Here is a 22,421-nt window from a genome sequence, read left to right on the forward strand (position 1 = left end):
GCACTGAGTCTGGGAGACAGAGGAAGATTGATGCATCTATGTTCCTATCTAAATTTCCCGGTCTGGAACGTAAACGTGTCTTGAAGCCGGAAGAGCAAGACCAGATAATGTCTTGGATGGCTGATAAGACCTCAACAAATTGTTCTAGCAGCACCCAATCTCCCTTGAACACACAGTCTCCTGTAGATAGAAAGAACGCTGGGTCATCCAATCCTCAACCTCTTCCTATTTCCTCACCCCGTCAGCAGTCACAGGAAACATTTGACCCCAAGCTTGGCCACTCTAAGGATTTGTTTGGTACATATGATCCTTTGGTTGACTCTGGCCTCTCAGCCTGCAACATTGACGAGGAAAGTGAAGATGTATTCTCGGTTCATGGCCAAATATTTGGAAAACCACGGCACGAAGAAAGCCACTTTCAGCCACGTCGTATACCGCCTGAGGAGGTGGAGGCTTATGATGATGAGACACTGTTGTCATCTGGCCAGCCGACTATATCAACCCGGAATCAGGATGAAATAGATGACGAGGTGGTTGATGATGAGACCACTGATCCGACCTGGAATGTTGGCATACATAGCCAGCACAGCAGCACAAAGGAAGAAAGTGGATACGTAGCACCTACAAAGGCACCAAGGGCTACTGGTTTGAGCAGAGTGTTAAGTGTGTCAACTCTTGCCAAGAGCAATCCCTCTGTGCTCCAAATCAAGGCAAGAGTGCGTTCAGCCGCTGTCTGGAAAAAATTTTTGGATACTTCTTCTGAACCAAATGTTGTAATCTGTAGCATCTGCCATACAAAGCTAAGCAGAGGCCAGGGCTAAGGCAAACCAGAGGACCACGAGTATGCGGAAACACATGGCAGCTAAGCACCCTACTCGGTGGGCGGAACAACAGGGTACAAAATCTGTGTCTTCGGGTCAAAACACTGCCATGTTACCTGTGATCCGTCCTTCCCAATCTGCTGGCCAGGAAGCAGGTGCTTGCCATACTTACTGCTGACAAGCTGCGGTTGTAGAGACAGGACACAAGTCCATCCACTTGTTTGTCACAGCCAACCGTCCAGTTGTCCGTGCTCCAGATCTATGAAAGGAAGCGGAAATACCAAGTTTCGCACCCACAAGCACAAATACTTAATGCGCACATTGCCAAGTTGCTAGCTGTGGAGATGTTGCCGTTTAGGCTTGTGGGGTCACAGTCTTTCCACGATCTGTTGGCTGTGGCTGCCCCACGATACTCTGTTCCCAGCCGGCACTATTTTTCAGGGTGTGCTGTCCCCGCGTTACACCAGCACGTCTTAAGCAATCTAAAGCGTGCTCTCACCAATGCCGTAACCGGGAAGGTCCACCTAACCATGAACACCTCGACAAGTAGCTGTGGACAGGGACGATACATCTCTGTCACGGCACACTGGCTCAACCTGGTGGAGAGTGGGACAACTTCTCAAAGTGGACCATCACATATACTACCCACGCCACGAATAGCGGGCCCAACATCATTCAGGGTGTCCGCCTCATCATATACGTCCAGTCCACACTCTTCCTCCTCCGCTTCCTCATCCAATGCTGAATTACTATCAACATCACGCCCAAGTTGGGAGCTTTGCAGCAGCGCATCAGCAAGGCAGCAACACGCTCTGCTCAAGCTGATCTGTTTAGGTCAAACACCGCACACTGCAGCAGAGCTCTGAAAAGGTATAAAGCAACAGACCGATCATTGGCTCTCCCCACTGCAACTCCAACCCGGTTTGGTCATCAGCGATAATGGGCGTAACCTCGTGGCGGCTTTAAAGCTTGGGAAGCTGGTACACGTGCCATGCATGGCTCACGTGCTGAACCTAGTGGTGCAGAAATTTCTCAAAACCTACCCGGACTTGACGTACCTACTTGACAAGGTTCGCCGGATTTGCGCCCATTTCAGACATTCATCAACAGCTGTTGCCAGTTTTGCAGCGCTTCAAATGCAATTTAATTTGCCCAACCACAGACTCATTTGTGACCTGCCCACACGCTGGAACTCAACATATCATATTAGCAAGGATTAGTGAGCAGCAGAGGGCATTTGCAGAATACCAGCTTAAACATGCCCGTCAGACTGAGACTCAGCCAAGACACATAACAACTGTCGAGTGGGTGTGGATCGCTGACATTTGTGAGGTGCTTGATAACTTTGAGTACTGCACCAAGCTTGTGAGCGGTGATCAGTCTATTATCAGTGTAACGATCCCTATGCTATGTCTGCTGAAAGAATCGCTGCAGAATCTAAACATGGAATCTTTGAGTTCTCAGCAGCTGGGGATGGAGCAAGATTTCACACTTGCTGATCCTAGCCAGCCCAGCCAATGTCATCAGCCAACATTGGGGTATGAAGATGATGAGGAAGACGAGGAGGGAGATGACTTCTTTTTCTGTGGTACCGAGGGGAACCCTCATGCTACCGAGGGTACTCCCAACCCCAGCTTTATGTCTGTCCAGCATGGTTGGGCTGGAGAGGGAGGAGGAGGAGAGTCAGTCTGAGGCCACGATGGGTATTGTTCCTCCTTCTGGGGACACAGAACATTTGAGTCTTTGCAGCTTGGCACACATGGCACAATTCATGTCTAACTGTCTGTCCCAAGACCCTCACGTGATCAACATTTTGAACAGCAACCTATACTGGTTGGCCACCTTTCTGGACCCACGGTACAAGGACAAATTTCCTTCGCTACTGTTGCAGTCACCAAGGGGCTTTACAATTGAATACTTCAAGAGGGCTGTTGTTCTCAATTTGATGACAAGATCACCCTCAGACACCGCTGTTAGCAGAGGTACCAGCTCTTTGCAACAGCAGTCATTCATGGGGAGAGACACGCCCAGCATGTCCAAAAGAGGTGGGGGGAAGATGTCCACAAACTGGGCCATCTTCAATAAACCTTCTCATCAGCAAGGGCTTAGTGGTCTGGTAACCATGTCAAAAAGAGAGAAATTGAACAACATGGTCAACGAGAATGTAAGTGACCATACCTGCTTCCCTACTGACGCTTCTGTTCCGTTTAATTACTGGGTATCCAAGCTTCATAGTTGGACAGAGCTCTCCTTATATGCCTTCGAGGTGCTGGCCTGCCCTGCTGCTAGTGTGATGTCAGAGCGTGTTTTCAGTGCCGCTGGGGCAATCATCACCGATACACGGACACGGCTGACTACAGAGAATGCTGACAGGCTGACTCTGATAAAATTCAACAAGGGCTGGATTTCACCACAGTTCTTAAGCCCTCCAGAAGACATGATCCAAAGCTAAAGTCACGCAAAATGTTCTTTTATGCTACAGGTATTCACGTCCATCCCTTTCCATACAAAAACAATTTCCTTAATCTTACAAGAGTACCCTACTCCTGCTCCTGCCACATGTTCCTCATGGTCAAAACCCTTGAAACACTGTTCCATTAATTTATATTTCCCATCAGAGGCACTTGTGATGGGACCTCCTTACTTCATCAACCATGATATAGCCCCTTGGGCTAATTTTTTGAGGCACCATGCCTATGCCTGCACATTGGGCAGTGGAAGTACTGTGCTAGAAGTCCTAGCTCCATGATTGTCTGGCCCATGAGGCCTGCTTCCTTCATCAACAATCAGACAGCCCCTTGGGCTCATTTTTTGAAGCAACATGCCCATGCTTGCAAATTGTGCAGTGGCAGCGGAACAACAAGGACAGTAGTCCAACTTTTATAATTGTGAAGCCCTACTACTGATGATGATGGGTGGCTTCTTCCTGCGTTAACCATCACACAACCCCTAGGGCAGTTAGCTATACTTATTCCACTTACACACTGAGCTGTCAGAAGATCGCCTCGATCATCGCTCGCTCCTACGTCACTTATGATAGCTCAGTGCATACATTGCATACGAGTCACGGTCTGCTGGCAATAAATAACAGCACTTCAAACAGTGTTTGTACACTCGTGCAGCCCCTGACCAGGTGCCCCCATGTTATATACATTTACACCATACATTTTTGAAACATTACACATTACGGCTGCGCACACACGCTGCCTTTTTTTTTAATGTATGCATATTTTTCTGCACTGTCCACTGAGACAGTGAAGAAAGATATTTTGTTATTAAAAAAAGTTTCCCTGATGTTATTTATTGACTTCTCTATTCGATGTGATGAAGATACAAGTGAGCCCTATTTTTTTTCAATTTTCACAAAAATTTGACGTGGGCTTCGCCATATTTTTGTATGCCAGCCAGGTACAGCAGGCAGGTATGGGCTGCCCCCGACCCCCAGCTGCTTAAATGTACATGGCTGAAAACAAAAATATCGGGAAGCCCTTTTTTTTAATTATGAATTTCATGAAATAATGAAAAGAAATTTAACGTGGGGCTTCGCCCTATTTTTGTGTCCAGCCAGGTACAACTAGGCAGCTGGGGGCTGGAATCTGCAGCGCAGGGTGGCCCAAGCTTTCTGGGCCCCCCCGCTGCGAATTGCAGTCCGCAGCCACCCCAGAAAATGGCGAAATGGCGTGTTCATAGAAGCGCCATCTTCTGGCGCTGTATCCAGTTCATCCAGAGCCCTGGTGCGGTGGCTCACTGGGTAATAAAGGGGTTAGGGCCAGCTTTGTATTATCCGCTGGCCCTAAATCCGAGATTCATGGGGTCACGCCAATATTAGACATGACAGCCATGAATTTCTAGTAAAGTATTTAAAAAAAACACAACACATAGAGAAAAATATTTTATTAGAAATAAAACAAAAAAACACTTAGAGACTCCATCTTTAGTAAAAAAATTATCTTCCGTCCGACGTAGTCCAATGGAGTCTTCTTCTTTAGCTCAGCTACATCTCTGGTAGAGATTTCCTACCAGAGATGTAGCTGAGCTGTGCGGCCGTGGGAAAGTTAGTGTGAGTTCATGCAGTCAAGCATGAACTCACATGAACCCTCTGAGGGCACATCGACTACTTCAAATGAACAGCTGATCGGCATCACCTGATACCTCAGCTGTTCATTTGAAATAACCGGCGGGAAAGCCGGCAGTGAAAAGACTTCAACGCCGGCTTTCCCGTTCGGTGCTACGCTCCCCGCTCCCCCGCCGCCTCCCATCCCGATTAGGATGGGGCAGGGAGCGAAGCACCAGGGAGCGGGGAGCGTACATCAGGGCGCAGCACCGAACGGGAAAGCCGGCGATGAAGTCTTTTCACTGCCGGCTTCCCCGCCTGGGTCCTTCGGTCCCCGCTCCCTGGTGCTGCGCTCCCCACCCGGTCCTAACTTAGGATCGGGATGGGAGGCGGCGGGGGAGCGGAGGATCGGGATGGGAGGCTGCGGGGAAGCAAGTATGGGGCTGAGTGATTGTTTAAAAGCTGGCGGCTTTTTGCCGCCGGCTTTTAAACAATCATGCACCCATTTCAGCCTTTCCTCAGCCCCCAGACCGCTTTATAGGCTCCAGCTGACAATTACTCGGCTTACTCGCATTTCCCATTGACTTACATTGGACTCGTAACAAGTGCCCGAGTATTAGGACCTACTCGTTACGAGTATAGCGAGTCCGATTATTTCACTACTCGCTCATCCCTAATATACAGTACAGACCAAAAGTTTGTACACTCCTTCTCATTTAAATATTTTTCTGTATTTTCATGACTATGAAAATTGTACATTCACACTAAAGGCATTAAAACTATTAATTAACACATGTGGAATTATATACTTAACAAAAAAGTGTGAAACAACTGAAAATATGTCTTATATTCTAGGTTCTTCAGTAGCCACCTTTTGCTTTGATGACTGCTTTGCACACTCTTGGCATTCTCTTGATGAGCTTCAAGAGGTAGTCACCGGAAATGGTTTTCACTTCACAGGTGTGCCCTGTCAGGTTTAATAAGTGGGATTTCTTGCCTTATAAATGGGGTTGGGACCATCAGCTGTGTTTTTCAGAAGTCTGGTGGATACACAGCTGATAGTCCTACTGAAAAGACTGTTAGAATTTGTATTATGGCAAGAAAAAAGCCGCTAAGTAAAGAAAAACGAGTGGCCATCATTACTTTAAGAAATGAAGGTCAGTCAGTCTGAAAAATTGGGAAAACTTTGAAAGTGTCCCCAAGTGCAGTTGCAAAAACCATTAAGCGCTACAAAGAAACTGGCTCACATGAGGACCGCCCCAGGAAAGGAAGACCAAGAGTCACCTCTGCTTCTGAGGATAAGTTTATCCGAGTCACCAGCCTCAGAAATCGCAGGTTAAGAGCAGCTCAGATTAGTAACCAGGTCAATGCCACACAGAGTTCTAGCAGCAGACACATCTCTTCAACAACTGTTAAGAGGAGACTTTGTGCAGCAGGCCTTCATGGTAAAATAGCTGCTAGGAAACCACTGCTAAGGACAGGCAACAAGCAGAAGAGACTTGTTTGGGCTAAAGAACACAAGGAATGGACATTAGACCAGTGGATATCTGTGCTTTGGTCTGATGAGTCCAAATTTGAGATCTTTGGTTCCAACCACCGTGTCTTTGTGCGACGCAGAAAAGGTGAACGGATGGACTCTACATGCCTGGTTCCCACCGTGAAGCATGGAGGAGGAGGTGTGATGGTGTGGGGGTGCTTTGCTGGTGACACTGTTGGGGATTTATTCAAAATTGAAGGCATACTGAACCAGCATGGCTACCACAGCATCTTGCAGCGGCATGCTATTCCATCCGGTTTGCGTTTAGTTGGACCATCATTTATTTTTCAACAGGACAATGACCCCAAACACACCTCCAGGCTGTGTAAGGGCTATTTGTCCAAGAGGGAAAGTGATGGGGTGCTACGCCAGATGACCTGGCCTCCACCGTCACCAGACCTGAACCCAATCGAGATGGTTTGGGGTGAGCTGGACCACAGAGTGAAGGCAAAAGGGCCAACAAGTGCTAAGCATCTCTGGGAACTCCTTCAAGATTGTTGGAAGACCATTTCCGGTGACTACCTCTTGAAGCTCATCAAGAGAATGCCAAGAGTGTGCAAAGCAGTCATCAAAGCAATAGGTGGCTACTTTGAAGAACCTAGAATATAAGACATATTTTCAGTTGTTTCACACTTTTTTGTTAAGTATAGAATTCCACATGTGTTAATTCATAGTTTGATGCCTTCAGTGTGAATGTACAATTTTCATAGTCATGAAAATACAGAAAAATCTTTAAATGAGAAGGTGTGTCCAAACTTTTGGTCTGTACTGTATATATAATATTTTGTCATTTTTTTAAATGCGAAAAATTATCCAATATTACATGTCTGAGTGGCGAACCTTGGCGAGTCTTATGTTTTCAATCAATGGGATGACAATCTGGTGTGAGTGGGAAAGCTGGTTTAATTTAACCCCTTCACAATCAGAGATCCACCCGTGGCTTTTAACCAGTTAAATGCCGCTGTCAATCACCAACAGCGGCATTTAACACGTGCAGACAGGAAGCACAGCATTGATCCCGCCCATCGGCACGTGATCGTGGGGCGACGATGGGTTGTCATGACAGCCAGGGGTCTGCTGAAGACCCCCGTCTCTGTCATCACTGTCCTCCATAGGAGGACATAGGAGTTGAAGCACTGCTATGCATACTACAGGCAATCGGACGATTGCAGTTTCAAGTCTCCTAAGAGGACTATTAAATATAATTTTAAAAAAAAAATAAAAAAACACAAAAGTTCAAATTGCCTCCCTTTTGCCTCATTAACCCCTTAAGCCCCGCGGGTGGTTTGCACGTTAATGACCGGGCCAATTTTTACAATTCTGACCACTGTCACTTTATGAGGTAATTACTCTGGAACGCTTCAACGGATCCCCCTGATTCTGAGATTGTTTTTTCGTGACATATTGTACTTCATGATTGTGGAAAAATTTCTTCGATATCACTTGCGTTTATTTGTGAAAAAAATGGAAATTTGGCGAAAATTTTGAAAATTTTGCAATTTTCAAAATTTGAATTTTTAAGCCCTGAAATCAGAGCGATATGTCACACAAAAGAGTTAATAAATAACATTTCCCACATGTCTACTTTACATCAGCACAATTTTGGAACCAAAATTTTTTTTTGTTAGGGAGCTATAAGGGTTAAAAGTTGACCAGCGATTTCTCATTTTTCCAACAAAATTTACAAAACCATTTTTTTAGGGACCACATCACATTTGAAGTCACTTGGAGAGGTCTTTTTGACAGAAAATACCGAAAAGTGACACCATTCTAAAAACTGCACCCCTCAAGGTGCTCAAAACCACATTCAAGAACTTTATTAACCCTTCAGGTGCTTCACAGGAATTTTTTGAATGTGGAAGAAAAAAATGAACATTTAACTTTTTTCACAAAAATGTTACTTTAGACCCAATTTTTTTTATTTTCACAGGGGTAACAAGAAAAAATGGACCCCAAAATTTGTTGTGCAATTTCCCCTGGGCACGCAGATACCCAATATTTGGGGAAAAAACACTGTTTGGGCGCACGGCAGGGCTTGGAAGGGAAGGAGCGCCATTTGACTTTTTGATTGTAAAATTTGCTTGAATAATTAGCGGACGCCATGTTGTGTTTGGAGAGCCCCTGTGTGCCCAAACTTTGGAGCTCCCCCACAAGTGACCCCATTTTGGAAACTAGACCCCCCAAGGCACCTTTATAGATGTATAGTGAGCACTTGGAACCCCCAGGTGCTTCACAAATTGATTCGTAAAAATGAAAAAGTGGAAAAAAAAACACTTTTTCATTTTTACGAATCAATTTGTGAAGCACCTAGGGGTTCCAAGTGCTCACTATGCATCTAGATAGGTGCCTTGGGGGGTCTAGTTTCCAAAATGGGGTCACTTGTGGGGGAGCTCCAATGTTTGGACACACAGGGACTCTCTAAATACAACATGGTATCCGCTAACAAATTGAATGGAAAATCGGCTCAAATTGTTAGCGAACACCACATTGCGTTTGGAGAGCCCCTCTGTGCCCAAACTTTGGAGCTCCCCCACAAGTGACCCCATTTTGTAAACTAGACCCCCCAAGGCACCTTTCTAGATGCATAGTGAGCACTTGGAACCCCCAGGTGCTTCACAAATTGATTCGTAAAAATGAAAAAGTGAAAAAAAAAAACACTTTTTCATTTTTACGAATCAATTTGTGAAGCACCTAGGGGTTCCAAGTGCTCACTATGCATCTAGATAGGTGCCTTGGGGGGTCTAGTTTCCAAAATGGGGTCACTTGTGGGGGAGCTCCAATGTTTGGGCACACAGGGACTCTCCAAATGCAACATGATATCCGCTAACAAATTGAGCCGACAATTTTTTAGCGGATATCATGTTGCATTTGGAGAGTCCCTGTGTGCCCAAACATTGGAGCTCCCCCACAAGTGACCCCAGTTTGGAAACTAGACCCCCCAAGGCACCTATCCAGATTCATAGTGAGCACTTGGAACCCCAGGTGCTTCACAAATTGATTCATAAAAATGAAAAAGTGTTTTTTTTTTCACTTTTTCATTTTTACGAATCAATTTGTGAAGCACCTGGGGGTTCCAAGTGCTCACTATGCATCTAGATAGGTGCCTTGGGGGGTCTAGTTTCCAGTATGGGGTCACTTGTGGGGGAGCTCCAATGTTTGGGCACACAGGGGCTCTCCAAACGCAACATGGCGTCCGCTAACAATTTGAGCCGATTTTCCATTCAATTTGTTAGCGGACACCATGTCGCGTTTGGAGAGCCCGTGATGTGCCTAAACAGTGGAGCTCCCCCACAAGTGTCCCCATTTTGGAAACTATACCCCTTAAGGATTTTATTAAGGTGTATAGTGAACATTTTGAACCCAGAGGTACGGCACAGAATTTGTTTACATTAGGTCATCATATTGAATAAGTTGTCATTATTCTTGAGCGCAAGTGCTCGCTACTTGAGTTTGCATCGGGTACTCAGGTATGCACCATGTACAGCGTGTGCTCGATTGACATGCTTGAGTCCCTGCTCCGCATGTTTCACGGTTATTAGACACCCCAAAAAAAAACAACATGCGGAGATCGCTCGTGCATGGCAGGCAATCCCCGTAAAGTTTTTTGGCCGCGAAGCATATGGGGCAGAGACTCGAGCATGTCACTCAAATACCCACGATACTCAATGCATACCAGAGCACCCGATGCAAACTCAAGTAGCGAGCACTTGCTCTCAACACTAGTCGCCATATCGTCATCTTTTTTTCTTACTTTTGAAAAAAATCCCTAGCCCCAGCACAACCCTAGCCCCAGCACAACCCTAGCCCCAAACCCAGCCCTAACCCTAGCCCAATCCTAACCCAAGAGTTTATTTTTGACGCCGTTCCTTGTGCGGTATAAGTGATTAGACGACTTTATTCTTCGGGTCGGTGTGATTACAGCAATGCCAGAATCATATGGGGTTTTTATGACTGACAGCTGTCACACACTAAAAGACACATTTTTTGTAAAATCTAGTTTTTGCATCGCCATATTTTGAGAGCTATAATTTTTCCAGATTTTGGCAGACAGTCATGTGACGGCTCGGTTTTTGCGGGATGACTTGACCTTGTTATTGGTGCCATTTTCAGGCACGTGACATTTTTTGATCGCTTTCTATTCCGATTTTTGAGAGGCAGAATAAACAAAAAACAACAATTCAGGAATTTTTTTTTTTTTTATTCTGTTCCGCGTGTGGTAAAATTGATGAGGTAGCTTTATTCTTCGGGTCAGTACGTTTACAGCGGTACCACATTTGTATCATTGTTCTATGTTTTGGCGCTTATACACAATAAAAGCTATTTTATAGAAAAAAATATTTTTTAGCATCGCTTTATTCTGAGAGCTATAACGTTTTTATTTTTCGGCTGATGGAGCTGTATGGCGGCTTGTTTTTTGCGGGACGAGATGACGTTTTCAGCGGTATCATTTTTATTTATATGCGTCTTTTTGATCGCGTGTTATTCCACTTTTTGTTTGGCGGTATGGTGATAAAACATTGTTTTTTGCTTCGTTTTTTTTTTTTTTTACCGTATTCACTGAAGGGGTTAACTAGTGGGACAGTTTTATAGGTCAGGTTGTTCCGGACGCGGTGATACCAAATATGTGTACTTTTATTTATTTTTTATTTTTTTTATAATAATATTTATTGATGGGTACATTATATTTTTATTTTTGGTGTATTTTTTTTTTTTATAATATTTTTGCACATTTTTTTTTTTTTTTTTTTCTTCCACTTTCACACAGTTTACACACTTTATTACTTTGTCCCACTCTGGGACTTTCACTTTTTTTTTTCTGATCGCCTGCATGGCACAGGAATGAAGCACCATCCCTATGCCATGAAGGCTGTCAGAAATGCACAGTGTGAAGATTGCTTGGAGATGCACTTGCCATGCCCAAGCAATCTTCCTGCTCTCTGGTGACCCGGATGTTGTGACAATCAGCTGACACCCGGCGGCGATCGCGCCCCCACAGCCTGTGTGCGCGCGCGATCGCCATGACGTACTAATACGGGTCTGGCTCTTAAGTCCCAGGGCACAGACGCGTATTAGTACGTCAGATGTTATTAAGGGGTTAAAAATAAAATAATTACAAAATATGTGTATTTTTTCTTTTTTTTTTATCATCAAGTTCAGAAATGTCCGATCTATCAAAGTATAAAATAGATTTATCCTATCGGTAAACAGCATAACAAGAAAAAAATCTAAATGCCAGAATTACGTTTTTTAGCTGCTGCAGCATTGCAATAAAATGCAATAATAAACATCATATCTACCCCAAAATTGTATCAGTAAAAATGTCAGCTCAGCGCGCAAAAAATAGGCCCTCACACAGCCCCAGATCCCGAAATATGAGAGTGTTACGGGTCTCAGAAAATGACATCCAAAGCAAAATTATAATTTTTTTACAAATATCTGAAAAAAAAATTTCACCACTTAAATAAAAAAAACAAAACTATACATGTTTGGTATCTGCATACTCATACTGACCTGGGGAATCATTTTTCCAGGTCAGTTTTACCATATATTAAACATGGTAAATAAAAAAACCAACAAAACATTGTGGAATTGCACTTTTTTTGCAATTTCACCGCACGTGGAATTTTTTTTTACCATTTTCCAGTACACTATGTGGCCGAATAAATGTTGTCATTCAAAAGTATAACTCGTTCCGCAAAAAACAAACCCTCATATGGCTGGAAAAGTAAAAAAGTTATGGCCCTTGGAAGAAGGGGAGGAGAGGGAGAAAGTAGCTGCTCTCTAAAAAGGACATTACTGCCTGTCTGTTAATGATCACCTGGACAAGCTAGAAGGCTACTGGAATAATGGAATAATAATGGAATAATGGAATACTGGAATAATGTTTTGTGGATGATGAGACCATAATAAAATCTTTTGGTTATGTTTGAAGAAAAAAGAACACTGCATCACAAGTTAAAAACCTCATACCATCTATTGATACATCCAATAAAATCCAAAAAATAGTCACAAACCACCATTCATTGCATTGTTATGCAATGAATAAAGACACAAGGTCTAAAACGCGTTTGCATCGCTAGATACCATTGGTGGTTTGTGATTAATTTTTGGATTTTATTGGATGTATTAATAAAAATATAGTTTTTATTCGGAACGCCTTACCTCTTTTTTTTCTACTTTTTGCTGTGGCACTGCTTCATTTCCACTCACTGGACTTCAAAAAGGGTGAGCTGATTTCTGATCTTTGATCTCTTTTCTGTTTTCATACCATCTATGAAACAAGGTGGTGGTGGAATCATCGTTTGGGCCTGTTTTGCTACCTTTAAGCCGGGACAGCTTGTCATCATTGATGGAACAAATAATTCTGAATTAATAACAGTAAATTCTAAAATAAAATGTCAGCATATGTGACCATAAGCTGAATCTCAAGAAAACAAGTGTCATGCAACAAGACATTACCCCAAAACACTCAAGTCATTTTGATTGAAGAAGAAGAATAAAGTTGGAGGTTTGTCAGGTAAAGTCTTGACCTCTATACTGCAGATTGTGGAAGGACCTGAAGCATGTTGGTTCATCACAGAAAACAGACCAATATAACAGAGTTGAAGCTCTTTGAAGAGAGATATTTGGCAAAAATTCCTCCAAGCCAATGATCAGGTCTAATCAACAATTGCCAGAAACCTTTAGATAGCCAAGGAGGTCACACGAAATACTGAAAGCAAGGGTTCACATACTTGTACCACTCACAAACATGTGATATTGGATCATTTGCCTCATTTAAAAAATGACAGTCTAATATTTTAATCTCATTTCTTATATTTGGTTCTCTTTTTCTCTTGTGAGAAAATATTATATAGTTTTAGGTCCAATTTGTTCAGAAATATGGATAACTATCCTTTTTCCACAGACTTCAATGTTATAAAAAAAACAGAACTAGTTGAAATCATTTTTTTTTTAGCTGGACAAAAAAGTTGTGTCTGCAGAACTTTTTTGTTAACAGATTACTGCTGGATCCATTCTAACGAATGATTATAGGACCTGTGAACGTAGCCTAGTGCTGCAGGCTATCAGCTCTGTCAAATGTCACAGTGTACTAATAATTAGCCGTAAAGCAGCCAGATGTACAGATCCACCAAGTTTCCAAACACAGCCACATCTAGTGACGTAAAAAAAGTTATCGTCTAGGGGAGTAAAAGGGTTAATGTCAATATTTCTATGGTGTAGCGCAGTGAAAAGGTAATGCCAGCATTTCTGGTTGTCTACAGCAGTGAAGGGGTTAATGGCAGTATGGCTAGTGAATTAGGACAGTGAGGAGGTAGACATTTTATAACATTCTAAACTGTTCTGGAAAAAAATGATTGCTTTAGATGTAGCCGTGGTTAAAAGAACACAGATAACTCAGCACGGATATATCATGGCTCAGAAAAGTGTAATTTGACCAATAGTTTTTGCAATGTTAATTTACCTTAAACCACTTAACTTGGCACGGAAAGTTATCTCACTTATCAATATGGCGCTCTTTTGTATAGTTAAACTTGGCTACATCTGTAGCCCTGTGTGACTACATTTCAGCACCAGAGGTAACTGCAGTTTGTTTTACCCATGGAGCTCTCTTAGGGTGCTTTCACATTGCATTCCGGCACCCATACGGTGGACCTGTTGGGGCTTCCGTCCAAACCACCTTCGCAAAATGGGATTTGGACGTATGCATCGGCGGGGCCATAGACTATAATGCTGCGCTCTGATGTGCATCATTTTCAGGCATGTTCGCCTACTGGAGACGGACACCCAGATGCAGTCTATTATGTCTGGATGTCTGCCTCCAGTAAGCGTGCACACCCGAAAATGACACATGACAGAGCGCACGATTGCTCTGTCTGCACCATTATTGTCTATGGCCCTGTTGGCACATACGTCCAAATCCCGTTTTGTGGGGGGGTTTGGACATAAGCCCCAACAAGGCCACCGAGCGGGTGCCTGAACGCAGTGTGAAAGAACCCTAAGTATATGTACGCATTACGTATTTTTGAGGTGGCCAAATTTGACATTGTTTTCAAGACATAACCACGTCATTAATTCTCGTGGTGTTTTAAGTATTTTTTCCCATTTTTGAAGCCTTTTGAGTGGACAGGATTCAGGCAGATTTCTCGAGGATTCCACTTATCACATTGTTTCCTCCAGTGAGTTTTTCAAAATCTTGTTTGCAAATATTCACAAAAAAACTGCACCATATCAACACCAATGTGAATTCTCCATTAACATGCATAGGAAGAGTATTCATAGAGCATTTGAAGCGGTTATTGACGTGGATTTTTAAGTGGATCTGCCTCAAAATCTTCATGAAAAAACTCTGTGTGAACATACCCAAGTGTAGGCAGCTAACATTGCTGATGAACTAATCTTGGGGTCCTCTGGCTTTTGGGACCTACAATGGTTACCTGTAGGAGAGAGTCTACTGATTTTTTATGTCCGTGGTTGTCCCCTGGAATCAATGGTGTAATAACTTCTATTTGCTCTCGAGTAATTGAGGGTTCTAGGTATGGGAGCCTTCCTCTCCCTCCACACATGCACTAGCAGACAATTGAGCTTAGACATCCCTGTCTCCTTGCATATAACCATAATAAGGACAATGTGGTGCAAAATCAGCACAATTTAAATTGTAACTATGCTTTTCAAGTAATTTCACAGATTAAGCTGTGCTGTGTGTGTACTTGAGAAATAACACTATACCTGATAATTTATTGACTTGTAACCTGCATTTTCACCAGTTTTCCCCTCTGCATGCTCAATCTAATTTGGGGAGGACCTTGAAACATCGCGGGCGTGTTCATACACACGATCCTCTGCTAAAACCTTGTCTCCATAAACCCATAATCCCACCTGTGCATGCAGCTTGAGCTTTCTCCACAAATCGATTTCCTTCACTATTGATGGACTTTGTTTCATTGCTTATAGCTAATGAAGATAAGTATGTTTATTAGCAAAACCCGATAGGATCTGGAAAGCTTTGAAGCACTTTAATGTCTATGGACATTTTGTTGTGTTATCAATCAAAGATATGTGAAAGAGCATATTAACGTGTCTTTGGTTACATTATCTGAACTGGAATAATATATGCAATTTTTGGAATACTGGAAGTGTCTTGCGCTTTTTTTTTATACAGCTGTCTACTCCCTGTTGTGTCCTGTACCCTGAATGTTCATCATCCCCTCCCTTCTGCACTTGCATCCCAGTAGAAGACTGCTACATGCGTCACTCAGAGCTGTCAATCATTTCTAGACCCTGTATTTATAGATCATATTTATGCCATTTCACATCATATCCCATAGATATGCAGGGGGGAAGCTTCTTTTTGTTACTTTTTAACTCAGGACTCAACATTATGGCTCTTCAGTATGAAAGGGATTTCCCCTGCTGTGAAATTTGTGCCCAATAGCAGCCAGTCTTCTGATACCCACAGTGACTTGCTTGATTCGAGCTTATTTTATTGCCTTTAGTAAAAATGTCTTTAAATGTCATTCAGGTGAACTTCCTCAGCTATATCCATCTTGCTACCAAGGCTCTTCCTTATCTTGCAGAGTCAAGAGGTTCTATTGTTGTGCTGTCTTCTCTCACAGGTAATCCTAATTTCTTCTGTTCTGCATATTTATCAATATCATTTTTTCATGTAATATAAAGACAACCTGAGAAAGCTTAAAGGAAAGCTGTCACCTTGAAAATGTCGTCATATCTGCAGGCTCCATGTTATAGAGCAGGGGGAGCTGACTGGATTGATATATAGTTTTGTGAGAAAAGGCTTAACATCATGCCAAAAAGCTCATTGTTAAACAGGGTTTTCTTTGCCAAATGTAGATACCAATGTCTAGTATATATTCAATGGGGAAACCATGACCTGAGGGGTCCAGATTTATTTAACTATTTCAACTTTATATGTTTGGGGCAGTCCACACTTTACACTGCCCTGATGTTTTAACATGTCAATCAGCTAGCACACGATTGTAAAGCTGTAGAGGTGGGGTACCGGATGTCAGATTCAGCAAGACTTCCCATAAAAAAAAATCCAACGGGTACATGCTTAGTTATAAAAGTAGGCCATAGTGTAAAAATAAAAAAATTATCAGCCAATATTCCACTCCAAATTGAACATTTTAACAAAAAAGGGAAAGGAGTTTTTTTTAGGCTAAAAACAGTCAACTTTTTATTAAAGATACACATGTACACAATTTACAGACCAAAGATACATATTCAGAGTACATAGGATGACAAACTAGAGCACAGGCAACCTAGCAACGTATGGAAATCAAGTAGAGTAGGTACATTAAAGGGTATCTAATTAACACAACTGTGACCATAATATATTCTAAAATGTAAAGCACACTGGCCAGTAAACAACATATATTTGGAGTGAACCCAATGAACAGGACAAAAAGAGTGCACATTTGCAAATAATAGACACCGTGGTAATAAGGAATACATTCCCAACATGTCCCTATTCATTTATTAGCAGGATTAAGAAACACCCTTACCCATAGTGGAATGCACCTAGCTAGTTCACCAGAGATGTAAAAGAGCCCCAATGCATGTTTTGCATGTGATAATCTTGCTTCCATACATTGCTGGGTTGCCAGTGCTCTGGTTTCCATCTTATGTACTCTGAATATTTATGTAAATTGTTTACATGTGAATCTTTAATAAAAAGTTGACTGTTTTAAGCCTAAAAATGCTCCTTTCCTTTTTTGTTAAAGATTTATTACCATGTTTATGACGCACCCCCTGGGCCATATTCTTTAGGGGAATACCCGGAGCCGGATCAGATGGGGGTTGTAGTCTCCGAGTGGCGGTGACCCGGTCCGTGCCCAGGGTGTCAAGCTCAGTGTGTGGCAGTCCTATGATGTTACTGGATGTTCTTTATGTCGACTACGCCACCCGTTGGATTGCGGTCACTACGGCCGCCGCTGCAGCAGGGTCCGCTGAGGCTGATGGTGTTGGTGCAGCTTTAGATAGTATAACCCCCAACGGGAGGGGTATGGCCTCAGGGGGTCAGGTGCAGAGGATGGGGGTTGTGGTGGTGCAGCGTAGATGATAAGTAAAGACAGAGTCGGGTTGTGCAGTTCAGGGTGTTTACTTACTGCAGATATTCCGGTCACTCCGGCCTTGAGTGACCACCCGAGCCGTGCTGCGTCCACCAGGTCCTGGATTCAGCCAACCCCCAAGCAAGTCCGGAGCGTGTCCCTGAGCCCTCCTTCTTGTCCTTTCTTCTGGCCGTCCCCACCAGGGATCCACCTAGGTCCAGCTCCCTCGGGCCTTCTGTTGGGAGACCCTTGGCCTTGGGTTCCCTGACCCTACACGTGGTTTGCCTTCAGGGTGGATGTGGTGGGTGGCCGTGGCAGATCCTGCCCACGGCCTCCGGTCTCTGGCTGAGGTATGCTTTAGCCCCCACCAGTTTGGGATCCGGTACCCTGTTGCCAACTCTTCACCCTAGGTTTGTATGTGGGTTCTCAGAGTTCCTTCTTGTTTCCCCCTCTGGGTCTTTCTTGCTCCACTCTCACTCTCTCTGGGGCTTCTCTGCTCTCTTCCTCTGACTTCTCACAGACTGACAGACTGACTGACCCTGATCTTAGATGGTGCCCACCTTAAATACTCCCTCTATGTGTGAGCTCAGGTGACCAGCACCCAATGAGCTCCTATCTTTACCCAGGCTGCTCCCCCTATCTGCCCCTACACTACTGGGATGTACCACCCCCCTCCCACTCCAGCCAGGAACAGACTCGGTCGTACCTGCACATTTCTAAGTGGGAGTACCGTTGGTCTGTTCCTCGGAAATGGGATGTGTGTAGTGCATGCAGCTTTCTGAGCTCAGTTCCACACTCCATCCTTACCCGGGAGTGGAATATCACACCTCTGGGTTGAGGTGCAATACCCCTGTAGCAGCCGAATCCTCAGGGTGCTACATTCCCCCCTGGTAAATCACAGCACGTCCTCGGGCTGTAAGATATAAAACATCATCCAAACATACAATTTTTTTTTTTTTTCATAAACAACATAATAAAACATATAAAACATATATATTAGCAGCATCATAAAACTTTTCATATTAACATTCTTGTTTCTGGTTCCTCCTCCGGACACTGTGCAACGTGTGCCCGGGAAAAGTGCAACAGTTTCTCTTAGAAAAATGGTTTTCCTATAAAACCGGTAGGGGGCGCTTTAGGAAGCGCAACTATTTACAAGGGGTAGTAGGGCCGCTCTCAGTCCTCGGCCAGCTAATGGGAATAGGGATGACCGCTCTCAGTCCTCGGTCAGTGGGATTAAGGGAAATACGGGTAACAGTTCAATTCGCTGGTCCCAACGGGGACTATATTAGCAACAGTTCACTGTGCCCCGACGGGCAACTATATACAGCTTGTACTCTGCTGTACTTAACGACGGCGTCCTCCTGCTCTTTCTTTGTGGTTACCTTTAGCTTCAGACCCGTCCGGGTCCTCTTGCTCTTCCTCACACCGCAGCTCCTCCTCCGTCAGGCGATGCACATGGAGGGCGTAGGGTCCTTTGGCACACTTGTGCCGGGTGAAGGTGACCTCGTCCCCTATATACAGGTCACGTCCTCTGTGTCCCTCCGGTAGGTGGGACTCAACGTCTCTCCTGGTCACGAAGACGTCGCCTGGGGTGCGGTGATCTCGGATGAAGCCCCACCCGTGCTGCATATTAAACTTGATCACAGTCCCGGTGGAAGGGGGACCATGAGCTGCACGGGGACTCCTCCTGGCCCGGCTCTTCTGCTCCGCGCTCTTTATTTGGGCTTGTTGTTCCCGGACCCGCCTCTCTCTCCGCTCCCTCTCAAAGACCTCGAGCTGCTGCCGGCAGCACTCTGCACGTTCTGCTGCGGCCGCCCGAGTCTCCTGAGTGAACCCCATGAGGTCTTCTCCGGTGGGGTCCCACTCAAACTGTGCCTCCTCCAGCGGGGGCGAGGTCCTCTTTACGGGCTTCGGAGCCGGAATCAGGGGCTCGTCTAGGGCTCTCTCTTTCCGGAGTCGGGGATGGTGAAACTCCGGTGGCCATATAAAGGGCTGCCCATCCGGGCACGTATGTTGGGCGAACAGATCTTCTCCCAGATGCGGCACTCTTGGTTTTATGGGCGCGGTGGTGGTGGCGCCCGGGTTGCCCAGGCCTTGCGGCCAGGCCTGGGGCACCTGGAAAGTGAAGGGCACCGTAAGGACGGCGGCGCCCTGGGCTACTTGGCCCTGCGACCAGGCCGGTGGCTCCGCGGAGGTAGGGGGCGCTGTTGGTATTGCGGCGCCCGGGGGTACTAGGCCTTGCGACCAGGCCGATGGTACTTCCTGCTTGGTCACGCTTGGGGTCGAGGCGTGTGACGTCACAGGGGTCGCGGCTCCCGTTTGAGGCCTAGTCTGCGGCGGTGACGTTGCAGCGACGGGCACGGCAGGGGATACTTCGGGCTCTGCGACGGGGAGCTGGGGCAGGTGCGCGGTTTCCCGGTTTGGGGTAGAGACGTCCCCTTTACCTGCCTCCTTTCGTTCGGCTCCCTTCTCGGCGCCGTCTCCGGCCTTCAGTCCTCCTGCGCCATCCTCAGAGGCGGTCTGTCTCCTCGTCTCGGGTGGCGTGCTCCGCTGACGGGTTCTTGTCTGCTGGGCCATCTCACGGCTCCACTCCGCCAACGTCTCCCGCTGTACCCGGGCCATCCTCCGTGCGAGGCCCTCCAGCGCAGTCTGTGCACACTCCCGATCTCGGGGGAGCTGTGCCAGGACCTCCACTAAGCCTAGTGGGGTCGTTGCTTCTAGCAGGCTCCTGACCAACGGGTCGGTGCTGCTCTGCTCTCCTTCCATTGTCTCCAGCAGGCTCCTGGCCAGCGGGCCGGTGCTGCTCTGCTCTTCTTCCATCTCCGGGTAAGCTTCTTCTGGACTCTCCTCCAGACGTCTTGTCTCCGGGTGCGCTCTCTCCAGACTGCTCCAGGCGACACCCATCTTTGCTCTCTTCTTCTCAGTCCTCCCACTTCGAGGGCGGTCCCGGGGCCACTTGGTGATTGTCAGCTCCAGGGGCAGTTCTTTCACGCTGACAGACACCTCTAGCATCACAGTCTCTGTTGGTGGGGGCGGTTTCCACTTTTGGCGCCATTTTCGGTCCTGGCCCACGATGGGAGGCGGCCTCTTGCCATCCTCTGGCACGCCCATAATGGCGTCCGCTCTGACAAGGCGGGAAACCTTTGGAAATGGCGGGAATCGTCTCCCAGTGGCGGGAAACTCTGCAGATGGCGGGAAAAAGCTGTTAATGGCGGACAACCGGCGGGAATCGACCTGTGATGGAGTCCGATGGCGGGGACCCTCCGGAACCGGCAGGAGACTTCTTTTTAAGGTATCGATGTACTTTTCTTCAGGCACGCAGTACCCGGTTGTTGCGGGCACGTTATCCTGCCGACTACGCCAAAGTTGACTCACCCCCTGGGCCATATTCTTTAGGGGAATACCCGGAGCCGGATCAGATGGGGGTTGTAGTCTCCGAGTGGCGGTGACCCGGTCCGTGCCCAGGGTGTCAAGCTCAGTGTGTGGCAGTCCTATGATGTTACTGGATGTTCTTTATGTCGACTACGCCACCCGTTGGATTGCGGTCACTACGGCCGCCGCTGCAGCAGGGTCCGCTGAGGCTGATGGTGTTGGTGCAGCTTTAGATAGTATAACCCCCAACGGGAGGGGTATGGCCTCAGGGGGTCAGGTGCAGAGGATGGGGGTTGTGGTGGTGCAGCGTAGATGATAAGTAAAGACAGAGTCGGGTTGTGCAGTTCAGGGTGTTTACTTACTGCAGATATTCCGGTCACTCCTGCCTTGAGTGACCACCCGAGCCGTGCTGCGTCCACCAGGTCCTGGATTCAGCCAACCCCCAAGCAAGTCCGGAGCGTGTCCCTGAGCCCTCCTTCTTGTCCTTTCTTCTGGCCGTCCCCACCAGGGATCCACCTAGGTCCAGCTCCCTCGGGCCTTCTGTTGGGAGACCCTTGGCCTTGGGTTCCCTGACCCTACACGTGGTTTGCCTTCAGGGTGGATGTGGTGGGTGGCCGTGGCAGATCCTGCCCACGGCCTCCGGTCTCTGGCTGAGGTATGCTTTAGCCCCCACCAGTTTGGGATCCGGTACCCTGTTGCCAACTCTTCACCCTAGGTTTGTATGTGGGTTCTCAGAGTTCCTTCTTGTTTCCCCCTCTGGGTCTTTCTTGCTCCACTCTCACTCTCTCTGGGGCTTCTCTGCTCTCTTCCTCTGACTTCTCACAGACTGACAGACTGACTGACCCTGATCTTAGATGGTGCCCACCTTAAATACTCCCTCTATGTGTGAGCTCAGGTGACCAGCACCCAATGAGCTCCTATCTTTACCCAGGCTGCTCCCCCTATCTGCCCCTACACTACTGGGATGTACCACCCCCCTCCCACTGCAGCCAGGAACAGACTCGGTTGTACCTGCACATTTCTAAGTGGGAGTACCGTTGGTCTGTTCCTCGGAAATGGGATGTGTGTAGTGCATGCAGCTTTCTGAGCTCAGTTCCACACTCCATCCTTACCCGGGAGTGGAATATCACACCTCTGGGTTGAGGTGCAATACCCCTGTAGCAGCCGAATCCTCAGGGTGCTACATTTATCTTCTCGATCTCTGTATACGCAGTGCTGAACCAGTGCTGATGTATACAGATTAGGAAGAACTGACAGTTCTTGTTCCTCCAGACCCTGCAATCATGATATCTCTGGATGTAAGGAGGGAACAGGAGAACTTGAGCATCTCTGCTATGCAGACAAAAAGCTAAACTCCTGTAACCGGGGCTAATATACCAGCCCCAGTTACAGGGAAAATCAGCAATAAAAAAAAGTGTATTAATATGTTAAAATGCTTCTCAAAGGTCATTTAGTAGTTATTGAAGGCACAATGTGTAAAATAAATAAAAATAACAAAAAATAAAATAGGTAAATTAAAAACCGTACTAAAAGAAAGAAATACTAGTTAACCATCATTTTTT

General features: G+C 45.9%; 1 protein-coding gene across 1 annotated transcript in view; it reads left to right on the forward strand.

Annotated features, from left to right (window-relative positions):
• Positions 1–22,421, forward strand: part of HSD11B1L (hydroxysteroid 11-beta dehydrogenase 1 like) — a 151,350-nt gene that overhangs the window by 100,926 nt on the left and 28,003 nt on the right. Inside the window, 1 exon segment of the mRNA XM_073660444.1 lies at positions 15,936–16,029. Within this exon segment, the coding sequence (XP_073516545.1) occupies positions 15,936–16,029 (94 nt within the window).

The sequence above is a fragment of the Phyllobates terribilis genome, unplaced genomic scaffold (assembly GCF_046119375.1).
Source record: "Phyllobates terribilis strain yellow unplaced genomic scaffold, ASM4611937v1 Scaffold_1__5_contigs__length_1240528914, whole genome shotgun sequence".
NCBI lineage: Eukaryota > Metazoa > Chordata > Amphibia > Anura > Dendrobatidae > Phyllobates > Phyllobates terribilis.